This window comes from Vulpes vulpes, chromosome 12 (genome assembly GCF_048418805.1).
Source record: "Vulpes vulpes isolate BD-2025 chromosome 12, VulVul3, whole genome shotgun sequence".
NCBI lineage: Eukaryota > Metazoa > Chordata > Mammalia > Carnivora > Canidae > Vulpes > Vulpes vulpes.
Window position 1 is genome coordinate 6,847,634 of NC_132791.1, and position 24,810 is coordinate 6,872,443.

Here is a 24,810-nt window from a genome sequence, read left to right on the forward strand (position 1 = left end):
AGAGCGCGAGAGAGACAGTGCAGGAGTGCAGGGAGGAACAGAGGGAGAAGGAGAAGCAGACTCCCTGTAGAGCAGGGAGCCCAACACAGGGCTCAGAACCTACCACCCTGAGATCGCGACATGAGCCAAAACCAAGAGTTGGACGCTTAACCAACTGAGCCACGCAGGCTTACCTCACATCATCTTGTTTTGACAACCTTACATCTACATACACACATAACTTAGAGGAGATCAGAAAGTAGAAGTACAAAGCACTTTCAGCAAATGAGTTAACTAGATCTTCTATCCAAAAGATAAAATAGATACAGTACTTTAACACCTGCCAAACCTATTCTCTAAACCAGTCCCAGCTGAGGATATCTATGACTTTAACTAGTAAACTGGAGAAAATTACCATTAAAGGGCTTTCCCTTGACTATAGACTTTTTGGATAACCTAGCAGTTAGTTTTAAAACCAACATTGGGGCATCTGGGTGACTTAGTCGGTTAAGCATCTGCCTTTCGCTCAGGTCATGATCCCACAGTCCTGCGATCGAGTCTCAAGTGAGGCTTCCTGCTCAGTGGGGTATCTGTTTCTCTGCCCCTCCATGGCTCATGCTCTAATAAATAAAATAATAAAATAAATAAAACGCACACTGACTATGAGGTGTTTTTTTTTTTTTTTTAAGTGTGGGTGTGGAGCCCAACTCTGGGCTTGAACTCACAACATTGGGTGGTTCAGCAGTTGAGCATCTGCCTTCGGCTCAGGACATGATCCTGGAGTCCCAGGATCGAGTCCTGCGTCGGGCTCCCTGCATGGAGCCTGCCTCTCTCTCTCTCATAAAAAAATAAATAAAATCTTTAAAAAAATAAAAAAAATAAATAAAATCTTTATGGGATCCCTGGGTGGCTCAGTGGTTTAGAGCCTGCCTTTGGACCAGGGCAGGATCCTGGGGTCGGGTCCCATGTCGGGCTCCCTGCATGGAGCCTGCTTCTGACTCTGCCTATGTTTCTGCCTCCCCCACCCTCTGTCTCTCATGAATAAATAAATAAAATCTTAAAAAAAAAAAAAAGAAAAAGGCTCTCTAGATGATGCTAACCAGGGTAGGCAAAGGATGGCCTTACACAGATCCAAGTTTAACTAACATTTTTGATATTATAATACAAAGATAAAGAGGGACTCACAATTTGCATCTTACCAGAGGTTATGTTAATATTTCCTGCTTCAATTCCAGCTTTAAGTCCTTCTTTTCCCAAAATCCCAGACTCTCCTTTGGCCAGACGCTCCCTCTCCTTCTCTTCCAAACTTCCGTAATAGATGTGTGGTTTCTTCACAACAGGAGCAACTAAGTCATCAGGTGCCTTAGTTTTGGTTGCCTGATAAATCAAAGACACGGATTAACCTAAGGTCTAATACTAGCCACTTATTAGGCTTCCCCAAAGGATGGAGCTCATCCTGAGCTTCAATCCTATTTTCTCCCCAAATGAAAAGGACAAGTCGGACACCAGTTCAGGTTATTTTCACTGATTGGGGGGCGGGGTGTCTCTCCCAGCTACTTAGGTTCTGCAGACGGGAAGAGGCTAATAAAACTAGTCCATCATTATTCTTGGTAACTTTTCTATCAAAGATTTGCTTTGGAACATGTTTGCATCATTCCGTGGCAACCTCTTCTTGGGTTTTACGAAACTTCCAAGGTTACCCCTCATCACAGGGGCAGTATCAAGGAGAACAACCAACGCAGAGTTAAGGGGGAGCAAGTTAGTTACTTGTCGGCACATTTCAAACGTTTTCAGACGTAAGGCAACACATGTGAAGTTAGGAGGCCAAACTGCAATGCAGAAGTCTGACACAGACGTGAATCTGGGCCTTCTAGAGTTCAGGTTTTGGAGCAGTCGGAAGAGGTATTTACCGTTCGGGCCTGTGGTGAGGGGTGCAAATGAATTAAAACACGGGAACGGGGGATCCCTGAGTGGCTCAGCCGTTTAGCGCCTGCCCTTGGCTCAGGGCGTGATCCTGGAGTCCAGGGATCGAGTCCCGCATCAGGCTCCCTGCCTGGACCCTGCTTCTCCTCCCTCTGCCTGTGCCTCTGCCCCTCTCTCTGTGTCTCTCGTGAATGAATGAACAAAATCTTTAAAAAAATAAATAAAACACGGGAACGTACTTCGGGATCTAGAAAACGCTTCTCCTCTAAGGACCGAGTCTCTCAGCCTTTCACCGCCGACCTCCACCGCCTTAGCCCGTTCCCCGAGGGACCCTATTTCGCAGGAACCGCGCCCCCAGCCCCTTCCGCGCTCCCCCCAGAGTGAGTGGAGTTCCGTACCGTGGAGGCGGCTCGTGAGGAAGCCATGCTGAGCCCCGCGGCCGCCAAACCCCGGCGAAAGCCGAGCTCTGCGTTTTCAGACCGTCCACCGCGCGCCCGGCAAAGCGGAACTGCGTCACCGGCCGGAAGTGGGCCGACGCAGCGTCGTGGGTGGCGTGGGGCATGACGGGAGTCGTAGTAAGGAAGCGTCGTGGCGCCAAGAGTAGCGTGAACCTAAGGAGAAAAGCACGCGGCGGACGAGACTCTGCAGAGCAGTCTGGGAAGTGTAGTCCCGCTCGCTTAGCTGAAGATTCGCGGTGGGCGCCGCCGGGGTTCCGGGAGGAGGCCGAGCAGGCTTGGAAGGAGGTAGGTGCGTCGGGCCGCGCGGCCGCGGGCTGAGCTCCGGAGCAAATGGACGGCGTCCGAGGCCTGCCGTGGCCCCCGGCCCCGCGAGGGGCTGCGGTGGGCCCGGAGCGGAGGGTCAGGTTGCCATGGAGACCCTCGCTCTGGGCCCGCGGGTGCCACCCTGCAGCTGCAGAGGGGGTGCTGGTCGCCCTGTCGGGAAGTTGTCCCAGGGCCCTCCTTGGAGCGGGCTGAATGCGCAGTGGATTCGGGCGGCGGCCACCAGCTGCCGAAGTAGAACGAAGGCCCGGAGCGGGAGCCACGGCCTGCTTTTATTGCTGGTCTTCGGCCGAGTGTTTGTACCGGGGTCGGAGTGAGACGATGCCTGTCAAGCGCACACGGGCACCTCTGCACGGCCTGGGTACCGCGGGGTGGGGGCTGCGGCATCCGACAGGAGCGAGGCCAGGGCTTTGCCCCCTGTCGGGGGTGGAGATGCTTGACATTTGGGTGATTCCCGAGCCGGACGGAGCGCCCCCCCCCCCCGGACAATTAGGATAATAATAATAATAATAATAATAATAATAATAGCTGGTGTTTATTGGGCGTTTACTAAATGCCAAGTTATGTTCCAGGCACTTACACTGCCTTACCTCACTCAACAGAGGGCAGAACATGGGAAACCAGCGTCCACTGTGAAGATGAAGCTCGTTGTCCCAGAGGGTTGGCGTGTGGGATTAGAGCCCCTGCCCTCTGCCCTTGGGCCTCCTGAGCGAGCAGCTTTGCCCATCACTCGGTACTGCCTCCTAGTGGCGAGCTTTACAAAGTTTGCAGAAAAGTGAAGAACCTGTACGGCAGGGTTTTGTTTTTTTTTTAAATATTTTTTCCTCCCCTACTCTCCCTTGGAACTCCGGCTTCCTCTACCATTTGCTTACATTGGACTTAAGAGAGTATCTGATTTATTTCTCTGATTTTACCTTTAAAAAAAAAAGGAAAAAAAAAAAAGGAAGATTTTATTTTTAAGTGATTCTGCACCCAATGTGGGGCTCAAACTTATAACCCCCACATCAAGAGCCCCATCCATGCTCCACCAACTGAGCCAGCCAGGCGCCCCAAGATATTACCTGATTCAGTGTGCTAGTATTTTGTGGTGAGAATATCGCCTGTTCTGTTCCAAGCTTCACAAAGGATACATTTTTTTTTCTTTCTATGCTTCCAGTCTGTAGCTACATCCAAGATGTAATAATAATTTATACCTGTACATACTTTTTAAATTAAGATTTTATTTATTTATTCATGAAGGATAAATTGAGAGAGAGGCAGAGACACAGGCAGAGGGAGAAGCAGGGTCCACGCAGGGAGCCCGATGTGGGACTCGATCCTTGGACTCCAGGATCACACCCTGAGCCACGCGGGCGTCCCTAATTTTTTTTTTTCTTTCTTTCTTTTTTTTTTTTTTTTTTTTTAATAAGGAGGCTCCACACCCAATATGGGACTTGACCTCATGACCCTGAGATACTACTGACCAAGCCAGCCTGGCACCCCTATAGCTGCATGTACTTTATTTATTTATTTTTTTTAAAGATTTATTTATTCATGATAAATATTCAAACACAGAGAGAGAGGCAGAGACACAGGCAGAGGGAGAAGCAGGCTCCATGCAGGAAGCCCGACATGGGACTCCACTCCTGGTCTCCAGGCTCACACCCTCGGCTGAAGGCGGCGCTAAACTGCTGAGCCACCAAGGCTGCCCTGCGTATACTTTAAAGGAGCTTTCTTTGACATCATTCTCATCTAATCCTCACCCTGTGACCTATGTATAATTTTTATGGCAGGCTGACATCTATTAACCAAACTAAAAAGCTTCAACTTCATTTATAAAATAGAGGTAATTTTTCCAGCATTCACAGGGTTTCTGTGTTCAAGTAAAAAATGTAAAGAATGGGAATGGAAAAGTGTAGCACAGTGTTCCAAGTGCTCACTTTAAATTGTACATTTTAGGGACACTTGGGTGGCTTAGCAGTTGAGCATCTGCCTTCAGCTCAGGCCATGATCCCAGGGTTTGGGATTGAGTCCCGCATCAGGCTCCTTGTGGGGAGCCTGCTTCTTCCTCTGCCTATGTCTATGTTTCTCTCTCTGTGCCTCTCATGAATAAATAAAATCTAAAAAAAAATATTGTACACTTTATTTTTTAAGATTTTCTTTATTTTTGAGAGAGAGAGCGTGGGCATGAGCAGAGGAGAGGGGCAGAGGGCGAAGCAGCCTCTCCACTGAGCCAGGAGCCAGATGTGGGACTTGATCCCAGGACTCCTGGATCAGGACCTGAGCCAAAGGCAGACCCTTAACCAACTGAGCCAGCCAAGCGCCCCTCAAGTGCTCACTTTATTTGGGTTTCTCAGTTTATTCAACTACATATGTACTGACTGATTATTACAGATACACTCTGTTTGATGCTGTGGAGAATATAAAGATGATGCCTTTAACAGGTTTTAAATTGACTTGGGGAGTTTCATTGTCCTTAAAAATTTTTTTTTTGTTAGCATAAGCATTACCTTGAGCTTTCAGACTCAGGAATGTTCTCTTGAGCCTCTTTGTGTCTTGTTCCTTCTCTCTTACTCCCCTTTCTCTGCCTGCTCTCATAAGTCAGCTAAGAGATTTCCTCCAGGAAGCCTTCCTTGTCCCTGTCTACCCTGCACTCCACCCAGACTGGATTGGGTGCCTGTGTGATGCCATTGCATTATCTTCCATCAGAGTTCTTACTAGAGTATGTTGCAATTTTCTATTTATGTGTTTGTTTTCCCCACAGGCTGACTATGACTTTTAACTCTGGAGCTGAAGCACAAAAAGTGTTTGTTTAATGAATGACCTATCCATTTAGAACCTGTTTAGACCCTGAGGATAACCCTGTGAATTGGTGAGTTATATAGGGAGTTTGCATGAGATTTAATAAGCTGATTTTAGTATTCAGGAGTGATCAAAAACCTCTCACAGTTCTCATGCAGAGCTGATCAAATTTAATGGCTTATATACTGTTCCAGTAATTATACAGACTTAAGATGTGATATTTTAACTTTATTCTCTGAGCCAGAATATTTCATTGAATGTGACTGGAGTATCAGATTAAAGTGATTGTTGCCTAGAATTCTCTTTTGTAGGCAGCTTGCTCTTCTTTTTCTTGAAGACTTTTTTTTTTTTTTTTGGAATTGCAGAGTTATGGATCTCCATAACTCTCCATGATCATGTAATAATCATCCATCTAATGACTTCGAAATCTATGTGTGAACCCAAATGAGTTTTTTCTATGATCATTCATTTAGCATGGATGGTGACAAATTGATCTTGTATTTATAGCTGAGATTTATCCCCTCCAGGTTTTTCTCCTGTGCTTTTCTAACAGCTGATAGTTCACTGGGTCTGGCCTGTAGTGTTGATCACAGTATGCTGCGGCGAAAACCAACCCGCCTAGAACTAAAGCTTGATGACATTGAGGAGTTTGAGAGCATTCGAAAGGATCTAGAGGTAAGAGTAGAACTTTTAAAACCTTAGGGATATTTAAAACAGTAACTTTAACTTTTGAACTCCAGACTCTTAAACCAACAGTTTATTTGAAACCTCTATTTGGATGCTTGACAGGCATCTCAAACTTAATGTGTCAGTTTCCTGTGGCTTGCTGTAATAAATTACCACAAATTTGGTGGTTTAAAATAACAGAAATCTATTCCTTTACCATTCTGTAGGCCAGAAATCTGAAATCAGCATCACTGGTCCCAAATCAAGCCATCTCAACCATATTCCCTCCAGAGGCTCTAGAGGAGAATCCATCCTTGACTCTTTCAGCTTCTGGTGGCCACTGGGATTCCTTAATTTCTGGCCGCATGGCTCCAATCTCTGTATCTGTGATCACATTGCTTTCTCCTGTTGTGCTATGAAATCTCCCTTTGCCTTCTCTTAGGCATATGATGGCGTTTAGGGCCCACCCAGGTATTCCAGGATAATGTCTCCATCTCCGGATCCTTACCACATCTGCAAAAACCCTTTTCCATATAAGGCAACATTTACAGGTTGAGGGATTAAGACCTGGGAGCTTTGGGAGTCACTATTCAGCCTCCTGCACTTATATTGTTAAAACAAACAAAAAAACCCGCTTGATTTCTTCCTCAAGCCGGTTTCAGCTCAGTGTTCCCTATGTCAGTATCTCTGTAGATGCATGAGCCAGAAACCTAGGAGTCACTCTTGATTTCTCCCTTTTCTCATCCTTTGGATTTACCCTGTGCATCTCCACGATTACTACCCTGGTCCATGTAATGGTCACTTCTTTCTCCAATCTCAGTTTTGTCTTTAGTGGTTTCCTACTTTCATTTTTGTCTTGTTAATCCGTTCTCCATCAGGTTTTTAGACTGATCTTTAAAATGTTCAGATCATGTCATTCCCCTGCTTAAAATTCGTTTCCTGTACTTGGAATACAATCTCAATTCCTTATGGCTGACAAAATTTTGTATGTTTTGGCTTCTCAGGTTTCAGTTCCTGCCATTCTTTGCCTTGGCCTCTGTACCCTGGGCACACTGGGTTTTTCATTTTCTTGAACATGGCGAGTTGTTTATCACTCATGGCCTTTGCACATGTTATTTTCCTCTCCTCTTATATTCATGTTTGTTTAAATGTTACTTCTTGGGGATCCCTGGGTGGCTCAGTGGTTTAGTGCCTGCCTTCAGGCTAGGGTGTGATCCTGGAGTCCCAGGATCGAGTCCCATGTTGGGCTCCTTGCATGGAGCTTGCTTCTCCTTCTGCCAGTGTCTCTGCCTCTCTCTCTCTCTGTATGTCTCTCATTGATAAATAAATAAAATCTTAAAAAAAAATTAATGTTACTTTTTCAGTCTAAGAGGCTGCTTCTGACCCTATCCACATTAGGGGTGTCATTCCCATTCATGCTGTCACCATCTCTTTAGGGTCTCTCAAAGCACTTTCTTCTTTTTTTAAAAGTAATGTCTTTGCCCACTCTCTTTGAGTGGGGCTCAAATTCACAACCCCAAGGTCAAGAGTTGTATGCTCTACCGACTGAGCTACCCAGGTACCCCAAAGCACTTATCCTTTGATTTTACAGCATTTATTATAACTTACAATAATTTGTTTAAGAGCACTTACATTAAGATCCTTTTTTTTCAAAAAGATTTATTTTTATTTATTTATGATAGACATAGAGAGAGAGAGAGAGAGAGGCAGAGACACAGGCAGAGGGAGAAGCAGGCTCCATGCCAGGAGCCCTACGCGGGACTCAATCCTGGGACTCCAGGATCCGCCCTGGGCCAAAGGCAGGCGCGAAACCGCTGCGCCACCCAGGGATCCCCTTACATTAAGATCCTTGATTGTAGAAAACATGTCTGTCTGCTTCACCGTTGAGTTCCCAGCATCTGGTATCATGGTACGAGCTCATATGTACTTTTTTTGTTGTTGTTTTTTTTGTCATATGTACTTTTTTAAAAAGACTTTTTATTTATGTATTAGAGAGTGCACTTACGCACAAGTAGGGGGCAGGGCAGAGGGTGAGGGAGAAGCAGACCTCCCAGTGAGTGTGGAGCCCGATGTAGGGCCCAATTCCAGGACCCTGGGATCATGACCTGAGCTGAAGGCAGCAGATGTTTAACTGACTAGCCACCCAGGTGCCCCATCAATATGTATTTTTAAGTGTAGCTTACCACACAGTATTAAATGATGTCCCCTAATAAAACTTAAATTCTTCAGTGGCCCTGAGAATAAAGTCCAGATTCCTTAGGAAGGCATACAAGATCCATTGTGGCTCATTTCTCCACTTTATCTTCCACCGTCAAGTTATCTTTAACTTTAATCTTAGTGCCTCTGCATACTTGGTTCCCTTCTCCTGAAATGTCCTTTCAGTATGGTTTAAACTTCAGCTGTAATGAGTCTCATAAAATGTTGGCATACTGAACTTTGACTCTGCAGAATCAGCTCACTATTGAGTTAGTCCTTCTGCAGTTATCCAGTGGGTTTGACCTGCTGCAGCAACCTAGGGAGGGACAGTTTTGCCCTAAACTAAAATAAAATGAAACCAGTAGAAACTGGTATTTCATTTGTTACTGAAATTAGTTTAATTATATTTTGATGACTCTGGATTCTGAAACAGTCAGCAGTTATTCATGGTGGGAAGCCTTTTAAATTATTTCATTCCATTTGGACATTCTCAGTTTCTCATGGCTTTATAAAGCGATAATATCCTTTGCCTTTTAACCTGTTTTCACTAAGCTGTTGTAATGTTACTTATTGGTAGTGTAGACTAACTAGAGAGTAACTCAGGTCATTTTACATACATAGACACACACATATATATAAAGTAATGCCTTATTTGGTTCAGTATGATACTGTGACATTGGCATTCCAATGCTGAGTTCATTAGTAAGTGGTGAAGAATGGTGGCGTTTCCAGTGGTTAGAGTAGTCGAGCCATCCTTCTAAGGAATGCTAGATAAAACATTTGTTCACTCTCTCAGAGAACATTATTATTTAATAACTTTATAGTCAGATAGTTGTAGTTATGGGATAAGTGTTAATACCTCTTTTTGAAAATGATTAAACTGAGGGGCACCTGGCTGGCTCAGTGGTGAATTGTGTGACTCTTGATCTCGGAGTTGTGAGTTCAAGCCCCACGTTGGATGAGGACATTATTTAAAAATAAAATCTTGAAAAAAAGGAGAGGGCAGCCCCAGTGGCTCAGTGGTTTAGTGCCGCCTTCAGCCCAGGGCCTGATCCTGGAGACCTGGGATCGAGTCCCATGTCGAGCTCCCTGCATGGGGTCTGCTTCTCCCTCTGACTGTGTCTCATTAATATATGAATAAAATCTTTAAAAAAAAAATACTCAAGAAATCTTAAAAAAAAAAAAAGGAGAATGATCAAACCGAGATATTGACTTGGTGAATTCTGCAATCACTTGTAACTTAAGAGCCAAACCTTTTTTTTAAAAGATTTAATTAATTTCTTTATTTGAGAGAATGCGTGAGCAGAGGGAGGAGCAGAGAAAGAATCTCAAGCAGACTGCTGAGCATAGAGCCCCACATAGGGCTGGATCTCACAACCCTGAGATCATGACCTGAGCCAAAACAAAGAGTCAAATGCTTAACGGACCCAGCCACCCAGGTGCCCCAAGAGCCAAACCTTTTTATTTTTATTTTATTTTTTAAAAAGATTTATTTATTTATTTTAGAGAGGATACACGCATGAGTGTGAGAGTGCAGAGAGGAGCAGAGGAAGAGAGAGAGTTCAGACTCCCTGCTGAGCATGGAGCCTGACACAGGACTTGATCCCACGACTCTGAGATCATGACCTGAGCTGAAATCAAGAGGTGGATGTTCAACCAACTGAGCCATCCAGGCACCCCAAGAGCCAAACCTGAAAACAAAACCTCAAAACTCAGGCCTTTTGATAAGATAGTATAAAACCTTGTATTTCTGTTTTTACATTTAATCTCATAGTGTCAATGAGAAACACCCTCCTTCGGGTGCCTGGCTGGTGCAATTGGTAGAGCTTGTAACTTTTGATCTTGAGGTTGTAGGTTTAAGCACCGTGTTAGGTGTAGAGATTACTTAAAAATACATCTTAAAAAAAGAAAAAAAAAAACAAAACGCTTTTCTCTCCCCCTTGTCTTCCAACTTACTTTTTTTTAGTTTTGTTGAGAAATAACTGACATACACTAAGTTAAGGCACGACGCATGATGCCTTAAACTTACATCCCTCTGCATGATGGTGTGATTTACATTTATTGTGAACTGATGGCCGCAGTAGGTTCAGGTAACATCCATCTTCTCATATATTATTTATCTTTCTAATCACAGCTTCCTGCTCTGAAGCTTTGCCACGACATACCCAACTCCTCACGTCTTCTTTCGGTTTCTTTGGCAGTGTGGACTTTCCTGTGTCATAGCTATGATCACTCTGTGTTGCCATTGTCTATTTTCCTATTTCCCTGTTAGGCTGTGACATCTGGAAGGGTAGGGGTTGTCTCTTTTCTCACTGTGTCCTTGTATCCCCCTTGTACTGCTATTATCCATTTCAACCTAGGATTTTATTTCAATTTAGGATTTCAGCTTACTGTTCTGAAGGCCCTAATCCCAGCTTTTACTCTATGCCTAGTGCATGGTAGGTGCCAAATAATTGTCTGCTAATGGAAAGAACATTGCCTTAATCCTAAGACTTTTATACTTTCAGACCCGTAAGAAGCAAAAGGAAGAAGTGGACGTTGTAGGAATCAGTGATGGAGAAGGTGCCATTGGGCTCAGCAGTGACCCCAAGAGCCGGGAACAAATGATTAATGATCGAATTGGTTATAAACCCCAACCCAAGCCCAATAATCGTTCATCTCAATTTGGAAGTTTCGAATTTTAGAGGCAGATTATCTTGCATGCCAGAACCCTGGGATGGAGTAGAATGATGGCAGAAGTACAAACAAGATTTAGAGAATTGAGTGCTTGCAGTGAAGCAGAATGTTTTACCTCCTGCAGAGAAATATTTCTGCATGAGATTACTGATGCTTAACTTTTGCTGAGTGGAAATCCCCTCATTTGTCTCTGAAAAAGTTGACTGTATAAAACTTGTCTGATTTTTGTTTTTAAAAATAAATATATTTTTGGAAAAGTGTGTGACACCCTTAATAAATTATAATAATAGCACTGTTGACCCCCAGATTTTAAAAGGTAATTAATTGCTTTTTTTTTACAATTAATTGTAATTAAGAAGTAACATCATTCTTCTAAACCTTTATTGAGAGACTTGAAGCATAGAACACTTCCAGTTGATCCCTGTCACTGACTTTCATTCAGCTCAACTATTCAGCAAGTATTAGTTGAGTGCCTGTAATGTGGCAGGTACTATTCTAGGTGGTTAGTAACATCAGTGAACAAAATCAAAGATCCCTGCCTTTGTGGAGATTAGATTCTAGTGATTTTGTGTAAATGTGATCAAGCTATGGGTTTCCAGAATCTATTTACAGGATGGCTTTGTAGCTAGTCTGAGTGTAATTTGGTGGGGGGGGGGGGGGGGGGGGGGACAGAGAGTGGAGGGAAAACAATAATTGGAATGCTCTTAACAGAATTACCATCATTCCAATTTTCCTTCCTTTTCCAACTTGCCCTAAGAATTTTTCACATGCAACCAATCTGAGAGGGTAATTTAGAGTCCTGTCCAGGGCACCTCGCTGGCTCAGTCAGAGGAGCATGCGACTCAAGATCTCAGGGTCATGAGTTTAAGCTCCATGTTGGGTGTAGAAATTACTTTAAAAAAAAAGTTGTTGTTTTTTAAAGATTTATTTATTTGAGAGTAGAGTGGGCAAGAACATCCATAGAGGGAGGGAACAGAGGGAGAGGAAGAAGCAGGCTCCCCAATGCGGAGCTCAATCCCAGGACCCCAGTATCATGACCTGAGCTGAAGGCAGATGCTCAACCAACTGAGCCACACGGGCACCCTCAAAAAAAAAAGGAAAAAATTATATCCTGTTGTCTTTAACATTTAATTCAACTACAGGGAACTGCCAACTGTGATAGAAAAAAACCTGCAATCATCAGTTCTAAAGATACCTCTTAGCAAGATTTTATCCAATCTTTCTAGGGGTAGTTTAAGGCTGGGTATTAAGAATGTGGGAGAGGGGCACCTGGGTGGCTTTGTCGGTGAAGTGTGACTTCTGCTCAGGTCATGATCTTGGAGTCCTGGGATCCGGCCCTGTGCCTGGGAAGTCTCCCTTTCCTTCTGCTCCTCACCCCGCTTATGCTCACTCTCTCAAATGGGTAAATAAAATCTTAAAAAAACGAAAAAGTGGGAAAGGCAGGAATAGAAGAGGATACATAGTTTCTCTTTCAACCATTCTTACAAAACCTTTATTCTTTCAGTTTGATCTAGGACCTTCAATTCTGTTCCCTTACAGCCTTTTTTTTTTTTTTTTAATTTTTTTTATTTATTTATGATAGTCACACACACAGAGAGAGAGGCAGGCTCCATGCACCGGGAGCCCGACATGGGATTTGATCCTGGGTCTCCAGGATCGCGCCCTGGGCCAAATGCAGGCGCCAAACCGCTGCGCCACCCAGGGATCCCTGTTCCCTTACAGCCTTAAAGACACAGCAAGAGTCAGGATCCTGATAGGAAATCAGAGTTCCATCACCTTGCAGCCTGCAAAAGCCAATATGGAAAGGCAAAACCCCCCCAGGAAACAAGCCTCTGCCTTAAGTTCTGTCACTGGCTTCTCAGCACGAATAGGTACAGAAGCATGAAAACATTGTGCCTCCTGAATTTTCCTTGCCCCCTGAACAGCCAACACTCAGAGGGCTCCGTATGGGAGGCACTGTACTGAGTGCTCTATGCAGGTCATCTCACTTATTATTTTTTTTTAAAGATCTTATTTGCAGGCTCCAGGCAGGACCCTGACGTGGGACTCGATCCCAGATCCCCGGGATCACAATCTGGGCCAAAGGTGGTGCTAAACCACTGAGCCACCCAGGCTGCCCCTCTCAATCTTTAATTGCTATGAGGAGAATACTAGATCTTAATTTTACGAAAGGTGAAACTAATGCTCAGCTATTAAGGAGCTGAGATTTGAACCCAAACACACTGATTTCTGAACCTTTATTTAAAGATTTTATTTATCTATTTATGAGACACAGAGAGGCAGAGGGAGAAGCAGGCTCCTTGCAGGGAGCTCAACGTGGGACTCGATCCCCAGAACCCGTATCCTGCCCTGAGCCGAAGGCAGATGCTCAACCACTGAGCCACCTGTGTTCCCTGAACCTGTATTTCTAAACTTTATTGCTACACTGCTTTCTTAGTTTCCCTGTGCTGGGTCTGGAGGGTGGGGTTCTTGGGTGGAGTGAGAGGATGATGTTTCAATTCTCAGAATTTTATCTTAAGCTATTTTATTTTATTATAAAGAATGAGACATTTACCAGATTAGACAAGGGCTTACTGCAGCTATAAATCCTATTAGACACAACTGAAATGACATGCATTGGTTCTGTTATTCCTTAGGTCCTAGAGTTCATTTCTAGAAGATGGTAAAGTGCTTGTGAAGAGATAATAAACTCATCCAAAAGAGCTTACCTTTCATTTCCTGAGAGCTGGAGTAAAAAATAATCAAAAAGTTACTATGATTTCATTGCCTATTATATGGTAGGCATATAATGCCTTTTTATTTTTAAATATTTATTTATTTTTCTTTTCTTATTATTGCCTTGTTATAAGTGAGAACACTATGGACAGGGATTATTAAAATCCCTTGGTTAAGGTTACTTACATTTTTAAAAAAATATTTATTTTTAATAATAAATTATTTATTTACTCATGAGACAGGCAGAGACATAGGCAGAGGAAGAACCAAGCTCCCTATGGGGAGCCCAATGGGGGACTCCATCCCAGGACCCCAGGATCATGACCTGAGCCGAAGGCAGATGCTCAACCACTCAAGCCACCCAGGTTCTCCAGGTTACACTTCTATTAAGTGGTGTGGAGCCAGGATTCAAACCCAGACATGCCGTACTCCAGTCTCTGCTCATCATACTACACTATGGAGGAGCCTAGGAATGGTGCTAGATGTTAAGACCAATGCCCATCTCCAGGGCTGGCAGGGAAGATCCCTAGAGGTCTAACTCGCCCTCTTGCCTGATAGCATAAACACAGAAGGGATTATGATATGACGCTTATCAGGAATCTTTGGCATATTGAGATATTTGCAGCTTCATGAAGACCCTGACTCCTGTGTGAAAGGTCATGTAGATCTTGACAGTGCTAACTTGTCATTTTATTTTAATTCATTTTTTGGGGGGGGGGGTGCAAAAAGGTGGTTTTATTAAAGTATAGGCACAGGACCCATGGGCAGAAAGAGCTGCTGCTTGTCATTTTATTTTTATATTTTTAAAAGATTTATTTATTTTACTGAAAGAGAGTGAGCAGAAAGAGAGGGGAAGAGGGAGAGGGAGAATCTTCAAGCAGACTCCCAGCTGAGCACGAAGCCCCACATGGGGCTTGATCCACACCCCTTATCATGACCTGAGCTGAAACTAAAAGTTGGGCGTTTGACAGACTGAGCCACCCAAGGTGCCCCCAAGCTTGTCATTTTAAGTAGAGTGAGATGGAAACATAAAGCGATCTGGTCATAAAAGTCTGACATCTTAAAAACTGATGGTAATGGGATCCCTGGGTGGCACAGCGGTTTGGCGCCTGCCTTTGGCCCAGGGCGCGATCCTGGAGACCCAGGATCGAATCCCACGTCGGGCTCCCGGTGCATGGCACCTGCTTCTCCCTCTGCCTGTGTCTCTGCCTTTCTCACTCTCTCTCTGTGTGACTATCATAAATAAATAAAAATTAAAAAAAAAAAAACTGATGGTAATGCCAATGGAGAGACTACTTATTCTGATATCCCTCTGGATGGTAGAAAGACATGCATAGAATCACAAAATCAAAATATTTATTTTGTTCCTTTACATATGACACTGTTAAAACATTCCTACTACAGCAATACTGCTCTCCAGGAGCTTACAATCTAAAACGGTCAACATTAATTGTAGACTCAGTGATTAAGGCATTATATCAAATGCAGACTTTGTATCTTTAGATTTATCTTCGGAAAGAAGCAGCTGGAGAGAGCAGGATCAAAATTAAATGACATGAACATGTAACCCCTGCCCCCTTCCCTTCCAGCTCCTTAAAAGAAACCCTTTGTGGCTAGAGCCCAAGCCCAGAGCCTCACAGTCTGAAACAGAGTTCCAGACAGCTCTACCATAGAAGTAGTGAAGAAACCTTAATTTCTAATTCCCTGGTAGACACAGAGGGTTCCCTGTTTGTGGGCAACAAGGGGCTGAGTGTTCCTCCAACAGAGACAGCACCTAAGATTCTGTAACTCTGTGGATGGTAATAGTAGGTAGCCCTTTACTCAGCCTTATAATAATTGCAGCAAGACAGTTTCTCCTCAAAGCGTGCATCAGGTCTCTACCAAGTTTTACAACTTCTGGCTGGTATCTATATCCACTGCAATGTCCACTGCATCAGGAGGGTTAGGGGGATTTCATAAAGTACATACATGGGATTAAAGACTGAAAGGGAAAGGAAAGTGGATAAGGGGCCAAAGAAACGAGGATACAGGCTTCTAAGAGGTGTGAACAAGGAAGGAGGACAAGAGAAATTTGGATTCAAAAGAACAAAGAAGTCAGACACTAAATCCCAAATCAGTAGGGATACAGAAATGAAAGTCAATGAAATCATTATATTATCACAATCCAAGAGCTCAAGAAAGATGGAATTTAAGCTTTAAAATTTTTCTCCTTCACTAGCTTCTTCCTTTGGCAACCTAATCTAAGAACTGCTGGAATTCAGGTTTTTCATGACACTCTACCTTGAATACCTGAACACCTATCCCAAACTGATGTTTCTCTGTAGAATTTCAAATTCACAGCACTTTGTCTTAACTGGCCTTGATTATTCTTACCTTACTGATAAGGTCCTATTTCTGAAAGGGTATTTTATAGCAGCTCATGCCAAGATTTCTAGAGAGCACCAGGGTCACTATTAAACATTGAGTCTTATTTTATTTCTCATGGTTTTATTATTCCTTGGCTTCTGAGATAATAATAGGCTATTTACACCTTCATATTGGACTCTGTCACTACCTGTCATTCACTCCGCTCATGATAAGTATCAATACTCCAAGGGGTTGGAATGAGAGAAAAGCACAAAACTCTACACGTCGGTTCTTAGATTTAACCCTCGATCCAGTAAGCTCGTAACCTTCTCTTGGTTTAAAGCCACGGAAGTACACATTCCTTGCTCTCCAATATTTAACTGGCATCCACAGAGAAAGTACAAACTTCAAAACCACAACAGAGGCCAACAGAATAGAACAGTGTTTTGTCTCCTCTGCCCTGAGGCATGATTGGAGTCTAGCACCGAGGAGGGCAGGATTTAACAGACTAGCACAGGAAGAGACACTTCACACAGGTAGTCTGGACTTGGGGCAAGATTGTACTGTAAACTAAGAACCGAACAAGCATTAAAAATTCAATGTGATTCTTCACGGAGAAAAGAGGTTTTGGCCACATGTGATCCCTCGAAACCCCCAAGAATAACAAAGACAGTCATGTTAGAGGATGAGGATCTGCTTGGTGTGGACATGGATGTTGAGGGTGGTGGAAAATCTGGTTATCAGCAGCAAACCATACCCTAAACCTCTCCAAAGAGAGGGTTGGGCTTTTGCCCTTCTGACCCATGACTGGCTGATCTTATACTGCAGATCAAAGGTCCTTCTCAATCTTCAAGGTACTTCCAAGAAACTACAGGTCTTTAAAAATAAAGACTAGTGATTTTATACATACTGATAAAAGTTACTTTGGCTACAGCCCCTGGGCACGCATACACACAGCTAGAGCTGAATACACTGTGGAATGATTAAGTATTGACCAGCAGCATTTAGTACACGAGTTAAGCTTAGACATACCACCTACCAATCGTCAATTCAAATTCCTGTGCCCAATATCAGGTAGCTCACCCCACCAGGTGATACTTCCTTAGTTTAAAGGAGAGATTCTCAAAGTGTGGTCCCCTGACCATCAGCAGGAACATCACCTGGGAACTTGTTAGAAATGTCAATTTGGGGGGTCTGGGTTGAGGCTCAGAAACTAGTGTTCTAACATTAGTTTTAACAAGCCCTCTCCAGGTGATTCTGATGCAGGCTAAAGTTTGAAAACCACTGGTTTAGAGGCCACATGAAAACCACAAAAACGATTCACACTCTTTTGCTTCATTCACCTGTGACAATGCAAGGTACCAAAAGTAAAATATCAATGGTTTCATTTGAAAATATCTATTTCTATTTTCTTAAATTGATTGTCATCTTTTTTTCTTTGATTGACAAGTTCATTCTGATCAGAATGTTAAGTAGGAACACAAGTTGATGAGTCAGCCACCCAAGAATGCACACCTCCGCAAGCTCCAGGCCCATAGTTAGTCTCAAACCACCCTTCTGAAAACCATGAAGATTTCAGTCTCATACATCACACCGAAAGGCACCACGTATTTCACACTCCTTGAATACAAAGACTGGAACTCACTCTTTAATGTCAAGTTTGGGTTCTGGGTTTAGGTGGGCAAGAACTTCCTTCAGCTGCCATTATCCTAGCTAAAGTGACTCTCTTTCCATCACCAACCCAAGAAAAACCCACCAAATTCACATACTGTTAACCAAGTAAAAACAGAAGACTAATAAAGGAAGCAGGTGATCAAGTCATTGAACAAAAAGCTACCTGGCTTGGACAAGAACATAGAACTTGGATCTAGGATGAGCAGGGAGGAGAGGACATCTTCTGAGGGACTCTCATCTCTTTAGAAAAAAAAAGGGAGGTTATCACTTTAGATCACAGACTGTAGGCTAAACCTCTGCTGAGCAGGAGGAGGGGTGTGTGTGTGTGTGTGTGTGTGTGTAGGGAGCTACAGAGCAAGAAGGGAAGATTGGAGTAGGAATCCTGTCTTTCAGTCTTGAACTGCTTCCTGCTTCCCACTGCAATCGACAAGGCCACACCATGGAGTTGAACGTTAATGGCAGTGCTCTGTGATGTCCACCACCACTGCTTTCTTCCAGCTGAACAGGAAGTATCCTGTGCCAGCCCCGGCTGCTACGGCAATGCAGAGGTACCCGTTGTAGGTCATGAAGATGAGCATGAGGAAGTAGCTGATGACCACCTGGATGATATGCAGCACTGTCTGCAGGAGGTGAGGAAAGCTCAGCATCTGTTGCCTGGAGAGCAGACAGGGACACAATAATCAGGGACCCTCGGGGTGTTCGGGCAGCACTGCAGATCAGGAGAAAGGGGGAGCAGTTACAGTCACGAGCCCAGCTGGGACTGGACTCCCCCGCAGCCATCCGAGCAACTCATGGTTACTTGTGCGTACGTACGTTGTTTATGGTCCCTGGAGATGAAACATGGTAGGGCTGCCAGGGTAATCCGCATTGGCGAGATATGGTTACAGGTCAGCAGGAGGAACCCTCTTTGGGAGGAGAGGAGATGGAGGAGGACTAATCCCCTGACTTACCTCGGGCTAGGCTCCTAAGAGGAAAGCCCCAAACCCTCCCATACTTATTTGAACATTTTCAGGCTTCCCAACATCGCAATGTTCACATTCTAAAGAACAGAAACAGATAAAATGGAGAGTTGGGTGGTATGGTACAAAGTGCTTAACTAGGATCAGGAGGCTTGGCTAGCCCCTCTGTCGCTCATGGTCCTGTCACCTTGGGTGAGTCACAACATGTTTGGGCCTCAATAAGCTCAGCAGTTATAATGGGAATAAATAACCTGTGGTTACCTGAAAGCAGCATATTGGTCTACAGAACTCCTTGAACTCCAGTTTAATCTAAGACCTACATTTCTATTAAAACTCAAAACTCTCAAAAAGCATTTGCCAATCTGTAGGAAAACCAGTAGCCATCCAAATACTTTCTCTGACAGAATATAGACCTCTAGGATGCCTAGGTGGCTCAGCGGTCGAGCGTCTGCCTTCGGCTTGGGGTGCAGTCCCAGGGTTGAGGCCCGCATGGGGCTCCCCGCATGGGGTCTGCTTCTCCTGAGGCCTGTGTCTCTGCCTCTCTCTCTCTCTGTGTCTCAGGAATAAATAAATAAAATCTTAAAAAAAAAATACAGACATCTGGACAGTCTTATTATTGTAAACAAAATGAAAATAGAGCTGGGTGGATACAATTTTTTAATAGGAAAAAAAAATCAACTGGGTTCTGCCATTCTTCGATACCTTGACCTGAATTTCTTTTAATTTGCATACTATTATTTTAACAATTTTTTTTCTTTTTCAATCTGGGCAAATATTTTATTTTTAAAATTTTATTTACTTGAGAGAAAGCAAGAGAGAGAGAGAGTGCATGCACAGAGGGAGAGGGAGAGGGAGAAGCAGACTCCCTGCTAAGCAGGGAGCCCAGCGTGGGGCTCCATTTCAGGACCCTGAGATCATGACCTGAACTGCTTACTCTTCTGAGCCACCCAGGTGCCTCTGGGCAAATATTTTAAAATATGGATTCCTCACCTTCTTCCACAGTGACCAAGGCTTATAATTCAGAAAAAATATTCATGCTCAGAAGGGTTCCTATCATTCCTCCTTTGGCCTGCTCATGATCCCCAACCCAAGTGTCCAGAGATAGTTTTCATCAAGGTCATCTAGAATCACTACTAACTCAAAAAAAGGACTGTTGCTTATAAAATAGCTGCTTTGTTGCTTAACTAATCCAGCTTTCCAGAACTTCCGTCTGGATCTATTCAATCTTCTTACCCAACAGTTTTGTGTGTCTCCATAAGGATGGTTCCATTTGGTCCTGGGACGGGCATGGAATTGTAGCGGATGCTGACTTGTGACTTGCGCAGCAGGCTCTCTCGGGCTATCTTGAGTCCTTCATAGAACATTGCTAGTAAAAACACTGCCACGAAAGCTCCAGCCATTTCTAAGTAGGGAAAGAAAAGATGGTATGGTCACATGTGCAAAATCACTAGCTGGTGTGCTGTCCAAGCTAGAGAGATAACATAGACAAAGGGCTCCTCTCAATTTCTAAATACGTTATATTGCTACCTCTCTACTCTCACAGACAGACAGATAGAAGTGTGAAGACAGTGTTAGTTTTTGTTTTTTAATAATTTAATTTTTATTGGTGTTCAATTTACCAATGTACAGAATAACACCCAGTGCTCGTCCCGTCAAGTGTCCCCCTCAGTGCCCGTCACCCATTCACCCCCACCCCCCGCCCTCCTCCCCTTCCACTACCCCTAGTTCATTTCCCAGAGTAGGAGTCTTTATGTTCTGTCTCCCTTCCTGATATTTCCCACACATTTGAAGACAGTGTTAGTGAAAACCATTGTCTCCACTGGAGAACATACTCATTTTCTGATTATGACACAAAAAATCGTCTGAACAATTACCTTCAGGTCTGGCTACTTGGTGTCATAAATTAGCTTGTTATGATACAAAATACAATATGCAAAAGGGGAATAAAACAGCATTTGAAAGTTGTTTGAAAGACTATTTCCTTGAGGAATCCCTGGGTGGCTCAGCAGTTTAGCGCCTGCCTTCAGCCTGGGGTGCGATCCTGGAGTCCTGGGATCAAGTCCCACATCAGGCTTCCTGCAAGGAGCCTGCTTCTCCTCTGCCTATGTCTCTGCCTCTCTCTCTGTGTGTGTCTCTCATGAATATATACATGAAATCTTAAAAAACAACAACAAAAAAAACTATTTCCTTGAGGAAAGGGGTGGGGGAAAAGAGTGATAAATCAAGAAAGACTCTTAATTATAGAGAACTGATGGTTACCAGGGAGGAAGGGGGTGGGAAGGATGCATGAAATAGGTGATGGGATTAAAGAGAGCACTAAAAAATTATTTATTTATTTATTTATTTACTTGGCAGAGAGAGAGAGAGAGAGAGAGCGAGCATGAGCAGGAGGGAGGGGTGAGGCAAAGGGAGGGAGAGGGAGAATCCTCAAGCCAACTCCCTGCTGAGTGGGGAGCCCAAATGCAGTGCTCGATCCTAGGGCCCTGAGATCATGACCTGAGCCGAAATCAAGAGTCGGATGCTTAACTGACTGCGCCACCCAGGTATCCCCAGACTTCAGTTCTAAGTCTTTCACACTGTGAAGTGTTGGTAATGATACGAATGTATTCAAACTGCTGATTTAACATACTACTTGAACTAAATGCTCCCCCTTTTGCCCAAATTGATTTTGTGGTGCAAAAGTATCCAAATGATACTTAAAGCAGTCCAATACTTGAGCTTGTGCACTTTCAATTTAAGGCATGCCCACTCAACATTATAGACACACAGAAATGGGTATTAATTACCCCCAAAGTAGGACTGACACTCAGAGAAGCCATGCCAAGAATCAGGAATGATGTTGACCAGTTTGGTATGCTAGAAAGAACACTGGAGTAGGCACGTCTAGAAAGTCTGGGTCTCTACATACTAATACTATGTGATTTAGGGCTAATCATTTTAGAATTTGAACCTTAAAATTCATCTGTAAAATGGAAGGATTGGACTGGACCAATACTTTTCCACCTAGGGTTATTTTGTGGTCTGTTTATACAAAATGTTTCTTATGTCATTTTAACCTGACTATAGTCTTATGTCCAGGATCAATAACTTACCAAATAAGGAAGCACTCTGGAAAAGGATGAAAGGAAATGGATTGCCAAAGACTCCTATCTGGTATCTAAATTATTTTTCAGAAACTCTAAAACAGATGCATATTGTTATTATTTATTTTTATGCAGGGCTTGAATTCATGACCCTGAGATTAAGACCAGAGCTGAGATCAAGGGTCAGATGCTTAACTGACTGAGCCACCCAGGTGCCCCATAACATACACATGCTATTTAAGGGAGGTTTACTGTAGGACCAAAATAAGGATACACTGTGTATCCTTACCTTCTAGGTTGTTTAATAGGAAGATGATAATGTACCATAACCATAACCATTCAGTACTAATGGCAAAAAGAGTTGGCTTGGTTTCCAGATTCATTGTGACTGTCTCTCATGTGGGTCTCACCTCTGAATACGATCTGATGGGGGTGGCTTACTCACCTCCAGCTGTATTGATGACCAAACCAGAAAACAATAGCTCCACATTCTTGAAGCCGAAGTAGAAGGTCATATGCTGCCAGTAAACCAAAACAAGTCAATGAGGGAACAATTGAGGATTCTAGATGAGAATTTCAGGTAAAGAAGCTTAGAGCATTCAAAAGAGACAGTCACTGAAATGGGAGGCTTTCTCCTTCATTCTAACATTACTACCACAGACACTCTCCACAGGTACTCTCCCTTGCCCCCCCCTTTTAATTTTAATTCCACTATAGTCAACATACAGTGTTATGTAAATTTCAGGTGTATAATATAACAATTCAACAATTCTATCCATTACTCAGTATTCATCATAAGTGTACTGTCTTTTTCTCTTTTCTACACAAAGCAGGAATACCAGAACTTAATTCAGAAAAGGGTCAGTTCTGAAAGGAAGGAATAAAGAAGAGTCCTGGTTCTGATGTGACTCTGAAATTAATCTGCCACATGATCTTGGGCAAATGACTTGCCTGAGTCTGTCTGAGCTTTTCCTCATGGGTAAACTGACCTTTAAAGACAATAACCTGCTAGTCCTAAAACCGATTACTTCTATTACCCAAGTGGGTGTAAAAGGGCAGCTTCTCCTGTGGCACTCACCATCATCATGTTGTGCATTCCCTCGCCATGGGAGTGGGAGGCTGAAGTGGTTGGGTGATGGTGAGAAGGTACTGTTGTACTGTTGTAAGCCATATGGCTTGTCTCTTTATGGTGGGAATGATCCACGTTGGCAGGAAAAGTTGAGTCAGCAGAAGAATCTTTTAAGAAAAAGAATTATACATAATTTCACGATATAGATTTGATTTTTAAAAAATGTTTTTTAATTTAATTTTTTTATTATTATTTTTTAATTTAATTTTTAAAAAGTAAGCTCTACACCCAATGTGGGGCTTGAACCCGTAACCCGGAGATCAAGAGTCACCTGTTCTACCAAATGGGCCAGCAGGTGCTCTTAAAATCTTTTTTTTTTTTTTTTAAAGATTTTATTTATTCACAAGAGACACAAAGAGAGAGAGGCAGAGACAGAGGCAGAGGGAGAAGCAGGCTCCCCGCAAGGAGCCCGATGTAAGACTCAATCCTGGACTCCAGGATCACGTCCTGAGCTGAAGGCAGACGCTCAACTGCTGAGCCACCCAGGCGCCCCAGTGCTCCAAAATCTTAATTCTGTTAACTACTTATTTATGTGGGATTTCATCCAATAGGGATTGCTTTTGGAGATTGTGGCACAAGGGATTAACACCTAGTGTTTCAGAGACTTAATCCCTTTCTGCAAAATCATTCTTGAATTTATATATATTTTTAAAGATTTAATCTATTTATTCATGAGAGACACACAGAGAGAGGCAGAGACATAGGCAGAGGGGAAAGCAGGCTCCCTTGAGTCTGATGCGGGATTTGATCCCAGGACTCCAGGATCATGACCTGAGCCAAAGGCAGACTCAACCACTAAGCTACCCAGGTGCCCCCAAATCATTCTTTTAATAGATATGTTCAATGTATGCTCAATTTCATTTATTTATTTGAGAGAGAGCGAGCACATGCACAAGGTGGGAGGTAGAGGGAGCAGGGAACCCAACATAGGGCTCGATCCCAGAATCCTGGGATCATGACCTGAGCTAACGGCAGACGCTTAATTGACTGAGCCACCCAAATGCCCCTGTATGTTCAAATTTAAATATAAGATAAGGAGAAGAAAAGTAGTTTCTTTGGGATGCAGGAAACAGACAGTTTGTAATAATGGACAAATTGATGCCATTAATGAAATTTGGCTGCTGTAAGGCTTTCTAATCATAAATGTCAGTAGATAAAAAGCCAATGCTTCAAATAATTCACCTAATTGGATGGCCTGTGTTCAATCAAGATATTAAGAATACATTTTCACATACAGGATAACCAGCCTTCGGCTAATTTAAACTTCAAGAAAAGGTCTATTACTGCCCTCGGCAAGCAGTGTGCTCAGAAGATACAATTTCTATCCCAGCTCAGCATTAGAGCTAAGAACACTGAAAACAAGATATAAATTGAATGTTCTATATTAAATTAAGTCCAGACAACTGCATATTCAGCCTTGTGTCTTTACTGCAAAAGTCCATCTGGGACATAAACTAGGAGCAAAAGCTCTTATAGCTGGGCTGGGGCTGGGGTGGGGAGTGGGAAGCTGAGAAGGGTAGAAGTGAAAGTGTTGGTAGATTCTCTTTATGTGTCCCTTGACTCCAGTTTCTTGAGGAAAGAGTGCTTTAGAAATTCAAAGTTGGGGGGTGCCTGGGGGGCTCAGTCAGTTAAGATTCTGACTCTGGATCTCAGCTCAGGTCTTGATCTCAGGGTCATGAGTTCAAGCCCTGAGTTGGGCTCCACGCTGAGTGTAGAGCCTAAAAAAAGAAAGAAAGAAAGAGAAAAGAAAAAAAAAAAAAAAGAAATTCCAAGTAGGTATTCATGTTCATGAGACTGAGCGTGCCTCTCAATCAACAAACACTTACTAAGCTCCCACTGTGTGCCAAACTCTGAGCTAAGTGCTGGTAATTCAGTGGATAAGACAAACAAGGTACCTCATGGAA

The 24,810-nt window shown here is 43.3% G+C and overlaps 3 protein-coding genes across 4 annotated transcripts in view; 1 reads left to right on the plus strand and 2 right to left on the minus strand.

The window, feature by feature from the left end:
• PRPF4 (pre-mRNA splicing tri-snRNP complex factor PRPF4) overlaps window positions 1-3,582 on the minus strand; it is a 20,937-nt gene extending 17,355 nt beyond the window's left edge. Inside the window, exons 1-3 of the mRNA XM_072727640.1 lie at window positions 3,272-3,582; window positions 2,301-2,513; window positions 1,179-1,356 (exon numbers count right to left, since the gene is read on the minus strand). Coding sequence (XP_072583741.1) covers window positions 1,179-1,356; window positions 2,301-2,513; window positions 3,272-3,295 — 415 coding nt within the window. The 5' untranslated portion in view covers window positions 3,296-3,582. The remainder of the gene's footprint in view (window positions 1-1,178; window positions 1,357-2,300; window positions 2,514-3,271) is intronic.
• Window positions 2,508-11,257, plus strand: CDC26 (cell division cycle 26). 2 transcript variants are annotated; one of them, XM_026002792.2, is made up of 4 exons: window positions 2,508-2,645; window positions 5,425-5,532; window positions 5,990-6,137; window positions 10,832-11,257. In XM_026002792.2, exons 2-4 carry the CDS (start codon window positions 5,480-5,482, stop codon window positions 11,006-11,008), a joined length of 378 nt encoding a protein of 125 aa, XP_025858577.1. In that variant the 5' UTR covers window positions 2,508-2,645; window positions 5,425-5,479; the 3' UTR covers window positions 11,009-11,257. The 2 variants fall into 2 exon arrangements, with proteins under 2 accessions (XP_025858577.1, XP_025858578.1); XM_026002793.2 differs by having other exon boundaries at window positions 6,016-6,137.
• Window positions 11,258-15,049: 3,792 nt separating this feature from the next.
• SLC31A1 (solute carrier family 31 member 1) overlaps window positions 15,050-24,810 on the minus strand; it is a 39,154-nt gene continuing 29,393 nt past the window's right edge. Inside the window, exons 2-5 of the mRNA XM_026002690.2 lie at window positions 22,856-23,013; window positions 22,223-22,295; window positions 19,928-20,096; window positions 15,050-18,389 (exon numbers count right to left, since the gene is read on the minus strand). Of these exons, the coding sequence (XP_025858475.2) occupies window positions 18,188-18,389; window positions 19,928-20,096; window positions 22,223-22,295; window positions 22,856-22,948 (537 nt within the window). The 5' untranslated portion in view covers window positions 22,949-23,013 and the 3' untranslated portion in view covers window positions 15,050-18,187. The remainder of the gene's footprint in view (window positions 18,390-19,927; window positions 20,097-22,222; window positions 22,296-22,855; window positions 23,014-24,810) is intronic.

What these genes read in the sequence shown, in the direction of transcription:
- CDC26 (XM_026002792.2), top strand. Translation starts at nt 5,480, where the DNA reads ATGACCTATCCATTTAGAACCTGTTTAGACCCTGAGGATAACCCTGTG. An exon ending in GAGGATAACCCTGTGAATTG is followed by an intron (nt 5,533 to 5,989) that starts GTGAGTTATATA and finishes TATCCCCTCCAG; the next exon opens with GTTTTTCTCCTGTGCTTTTC. An exon ending in GCATTCGAAAGGATCTAGAG is followed by an intron (nt 6,138 to 10,831) that starts GTAAGAGTAGAA and finishes TTATACTTTCAG; the next exon opens with ACCCGTAAGAAGCAAAAGGA.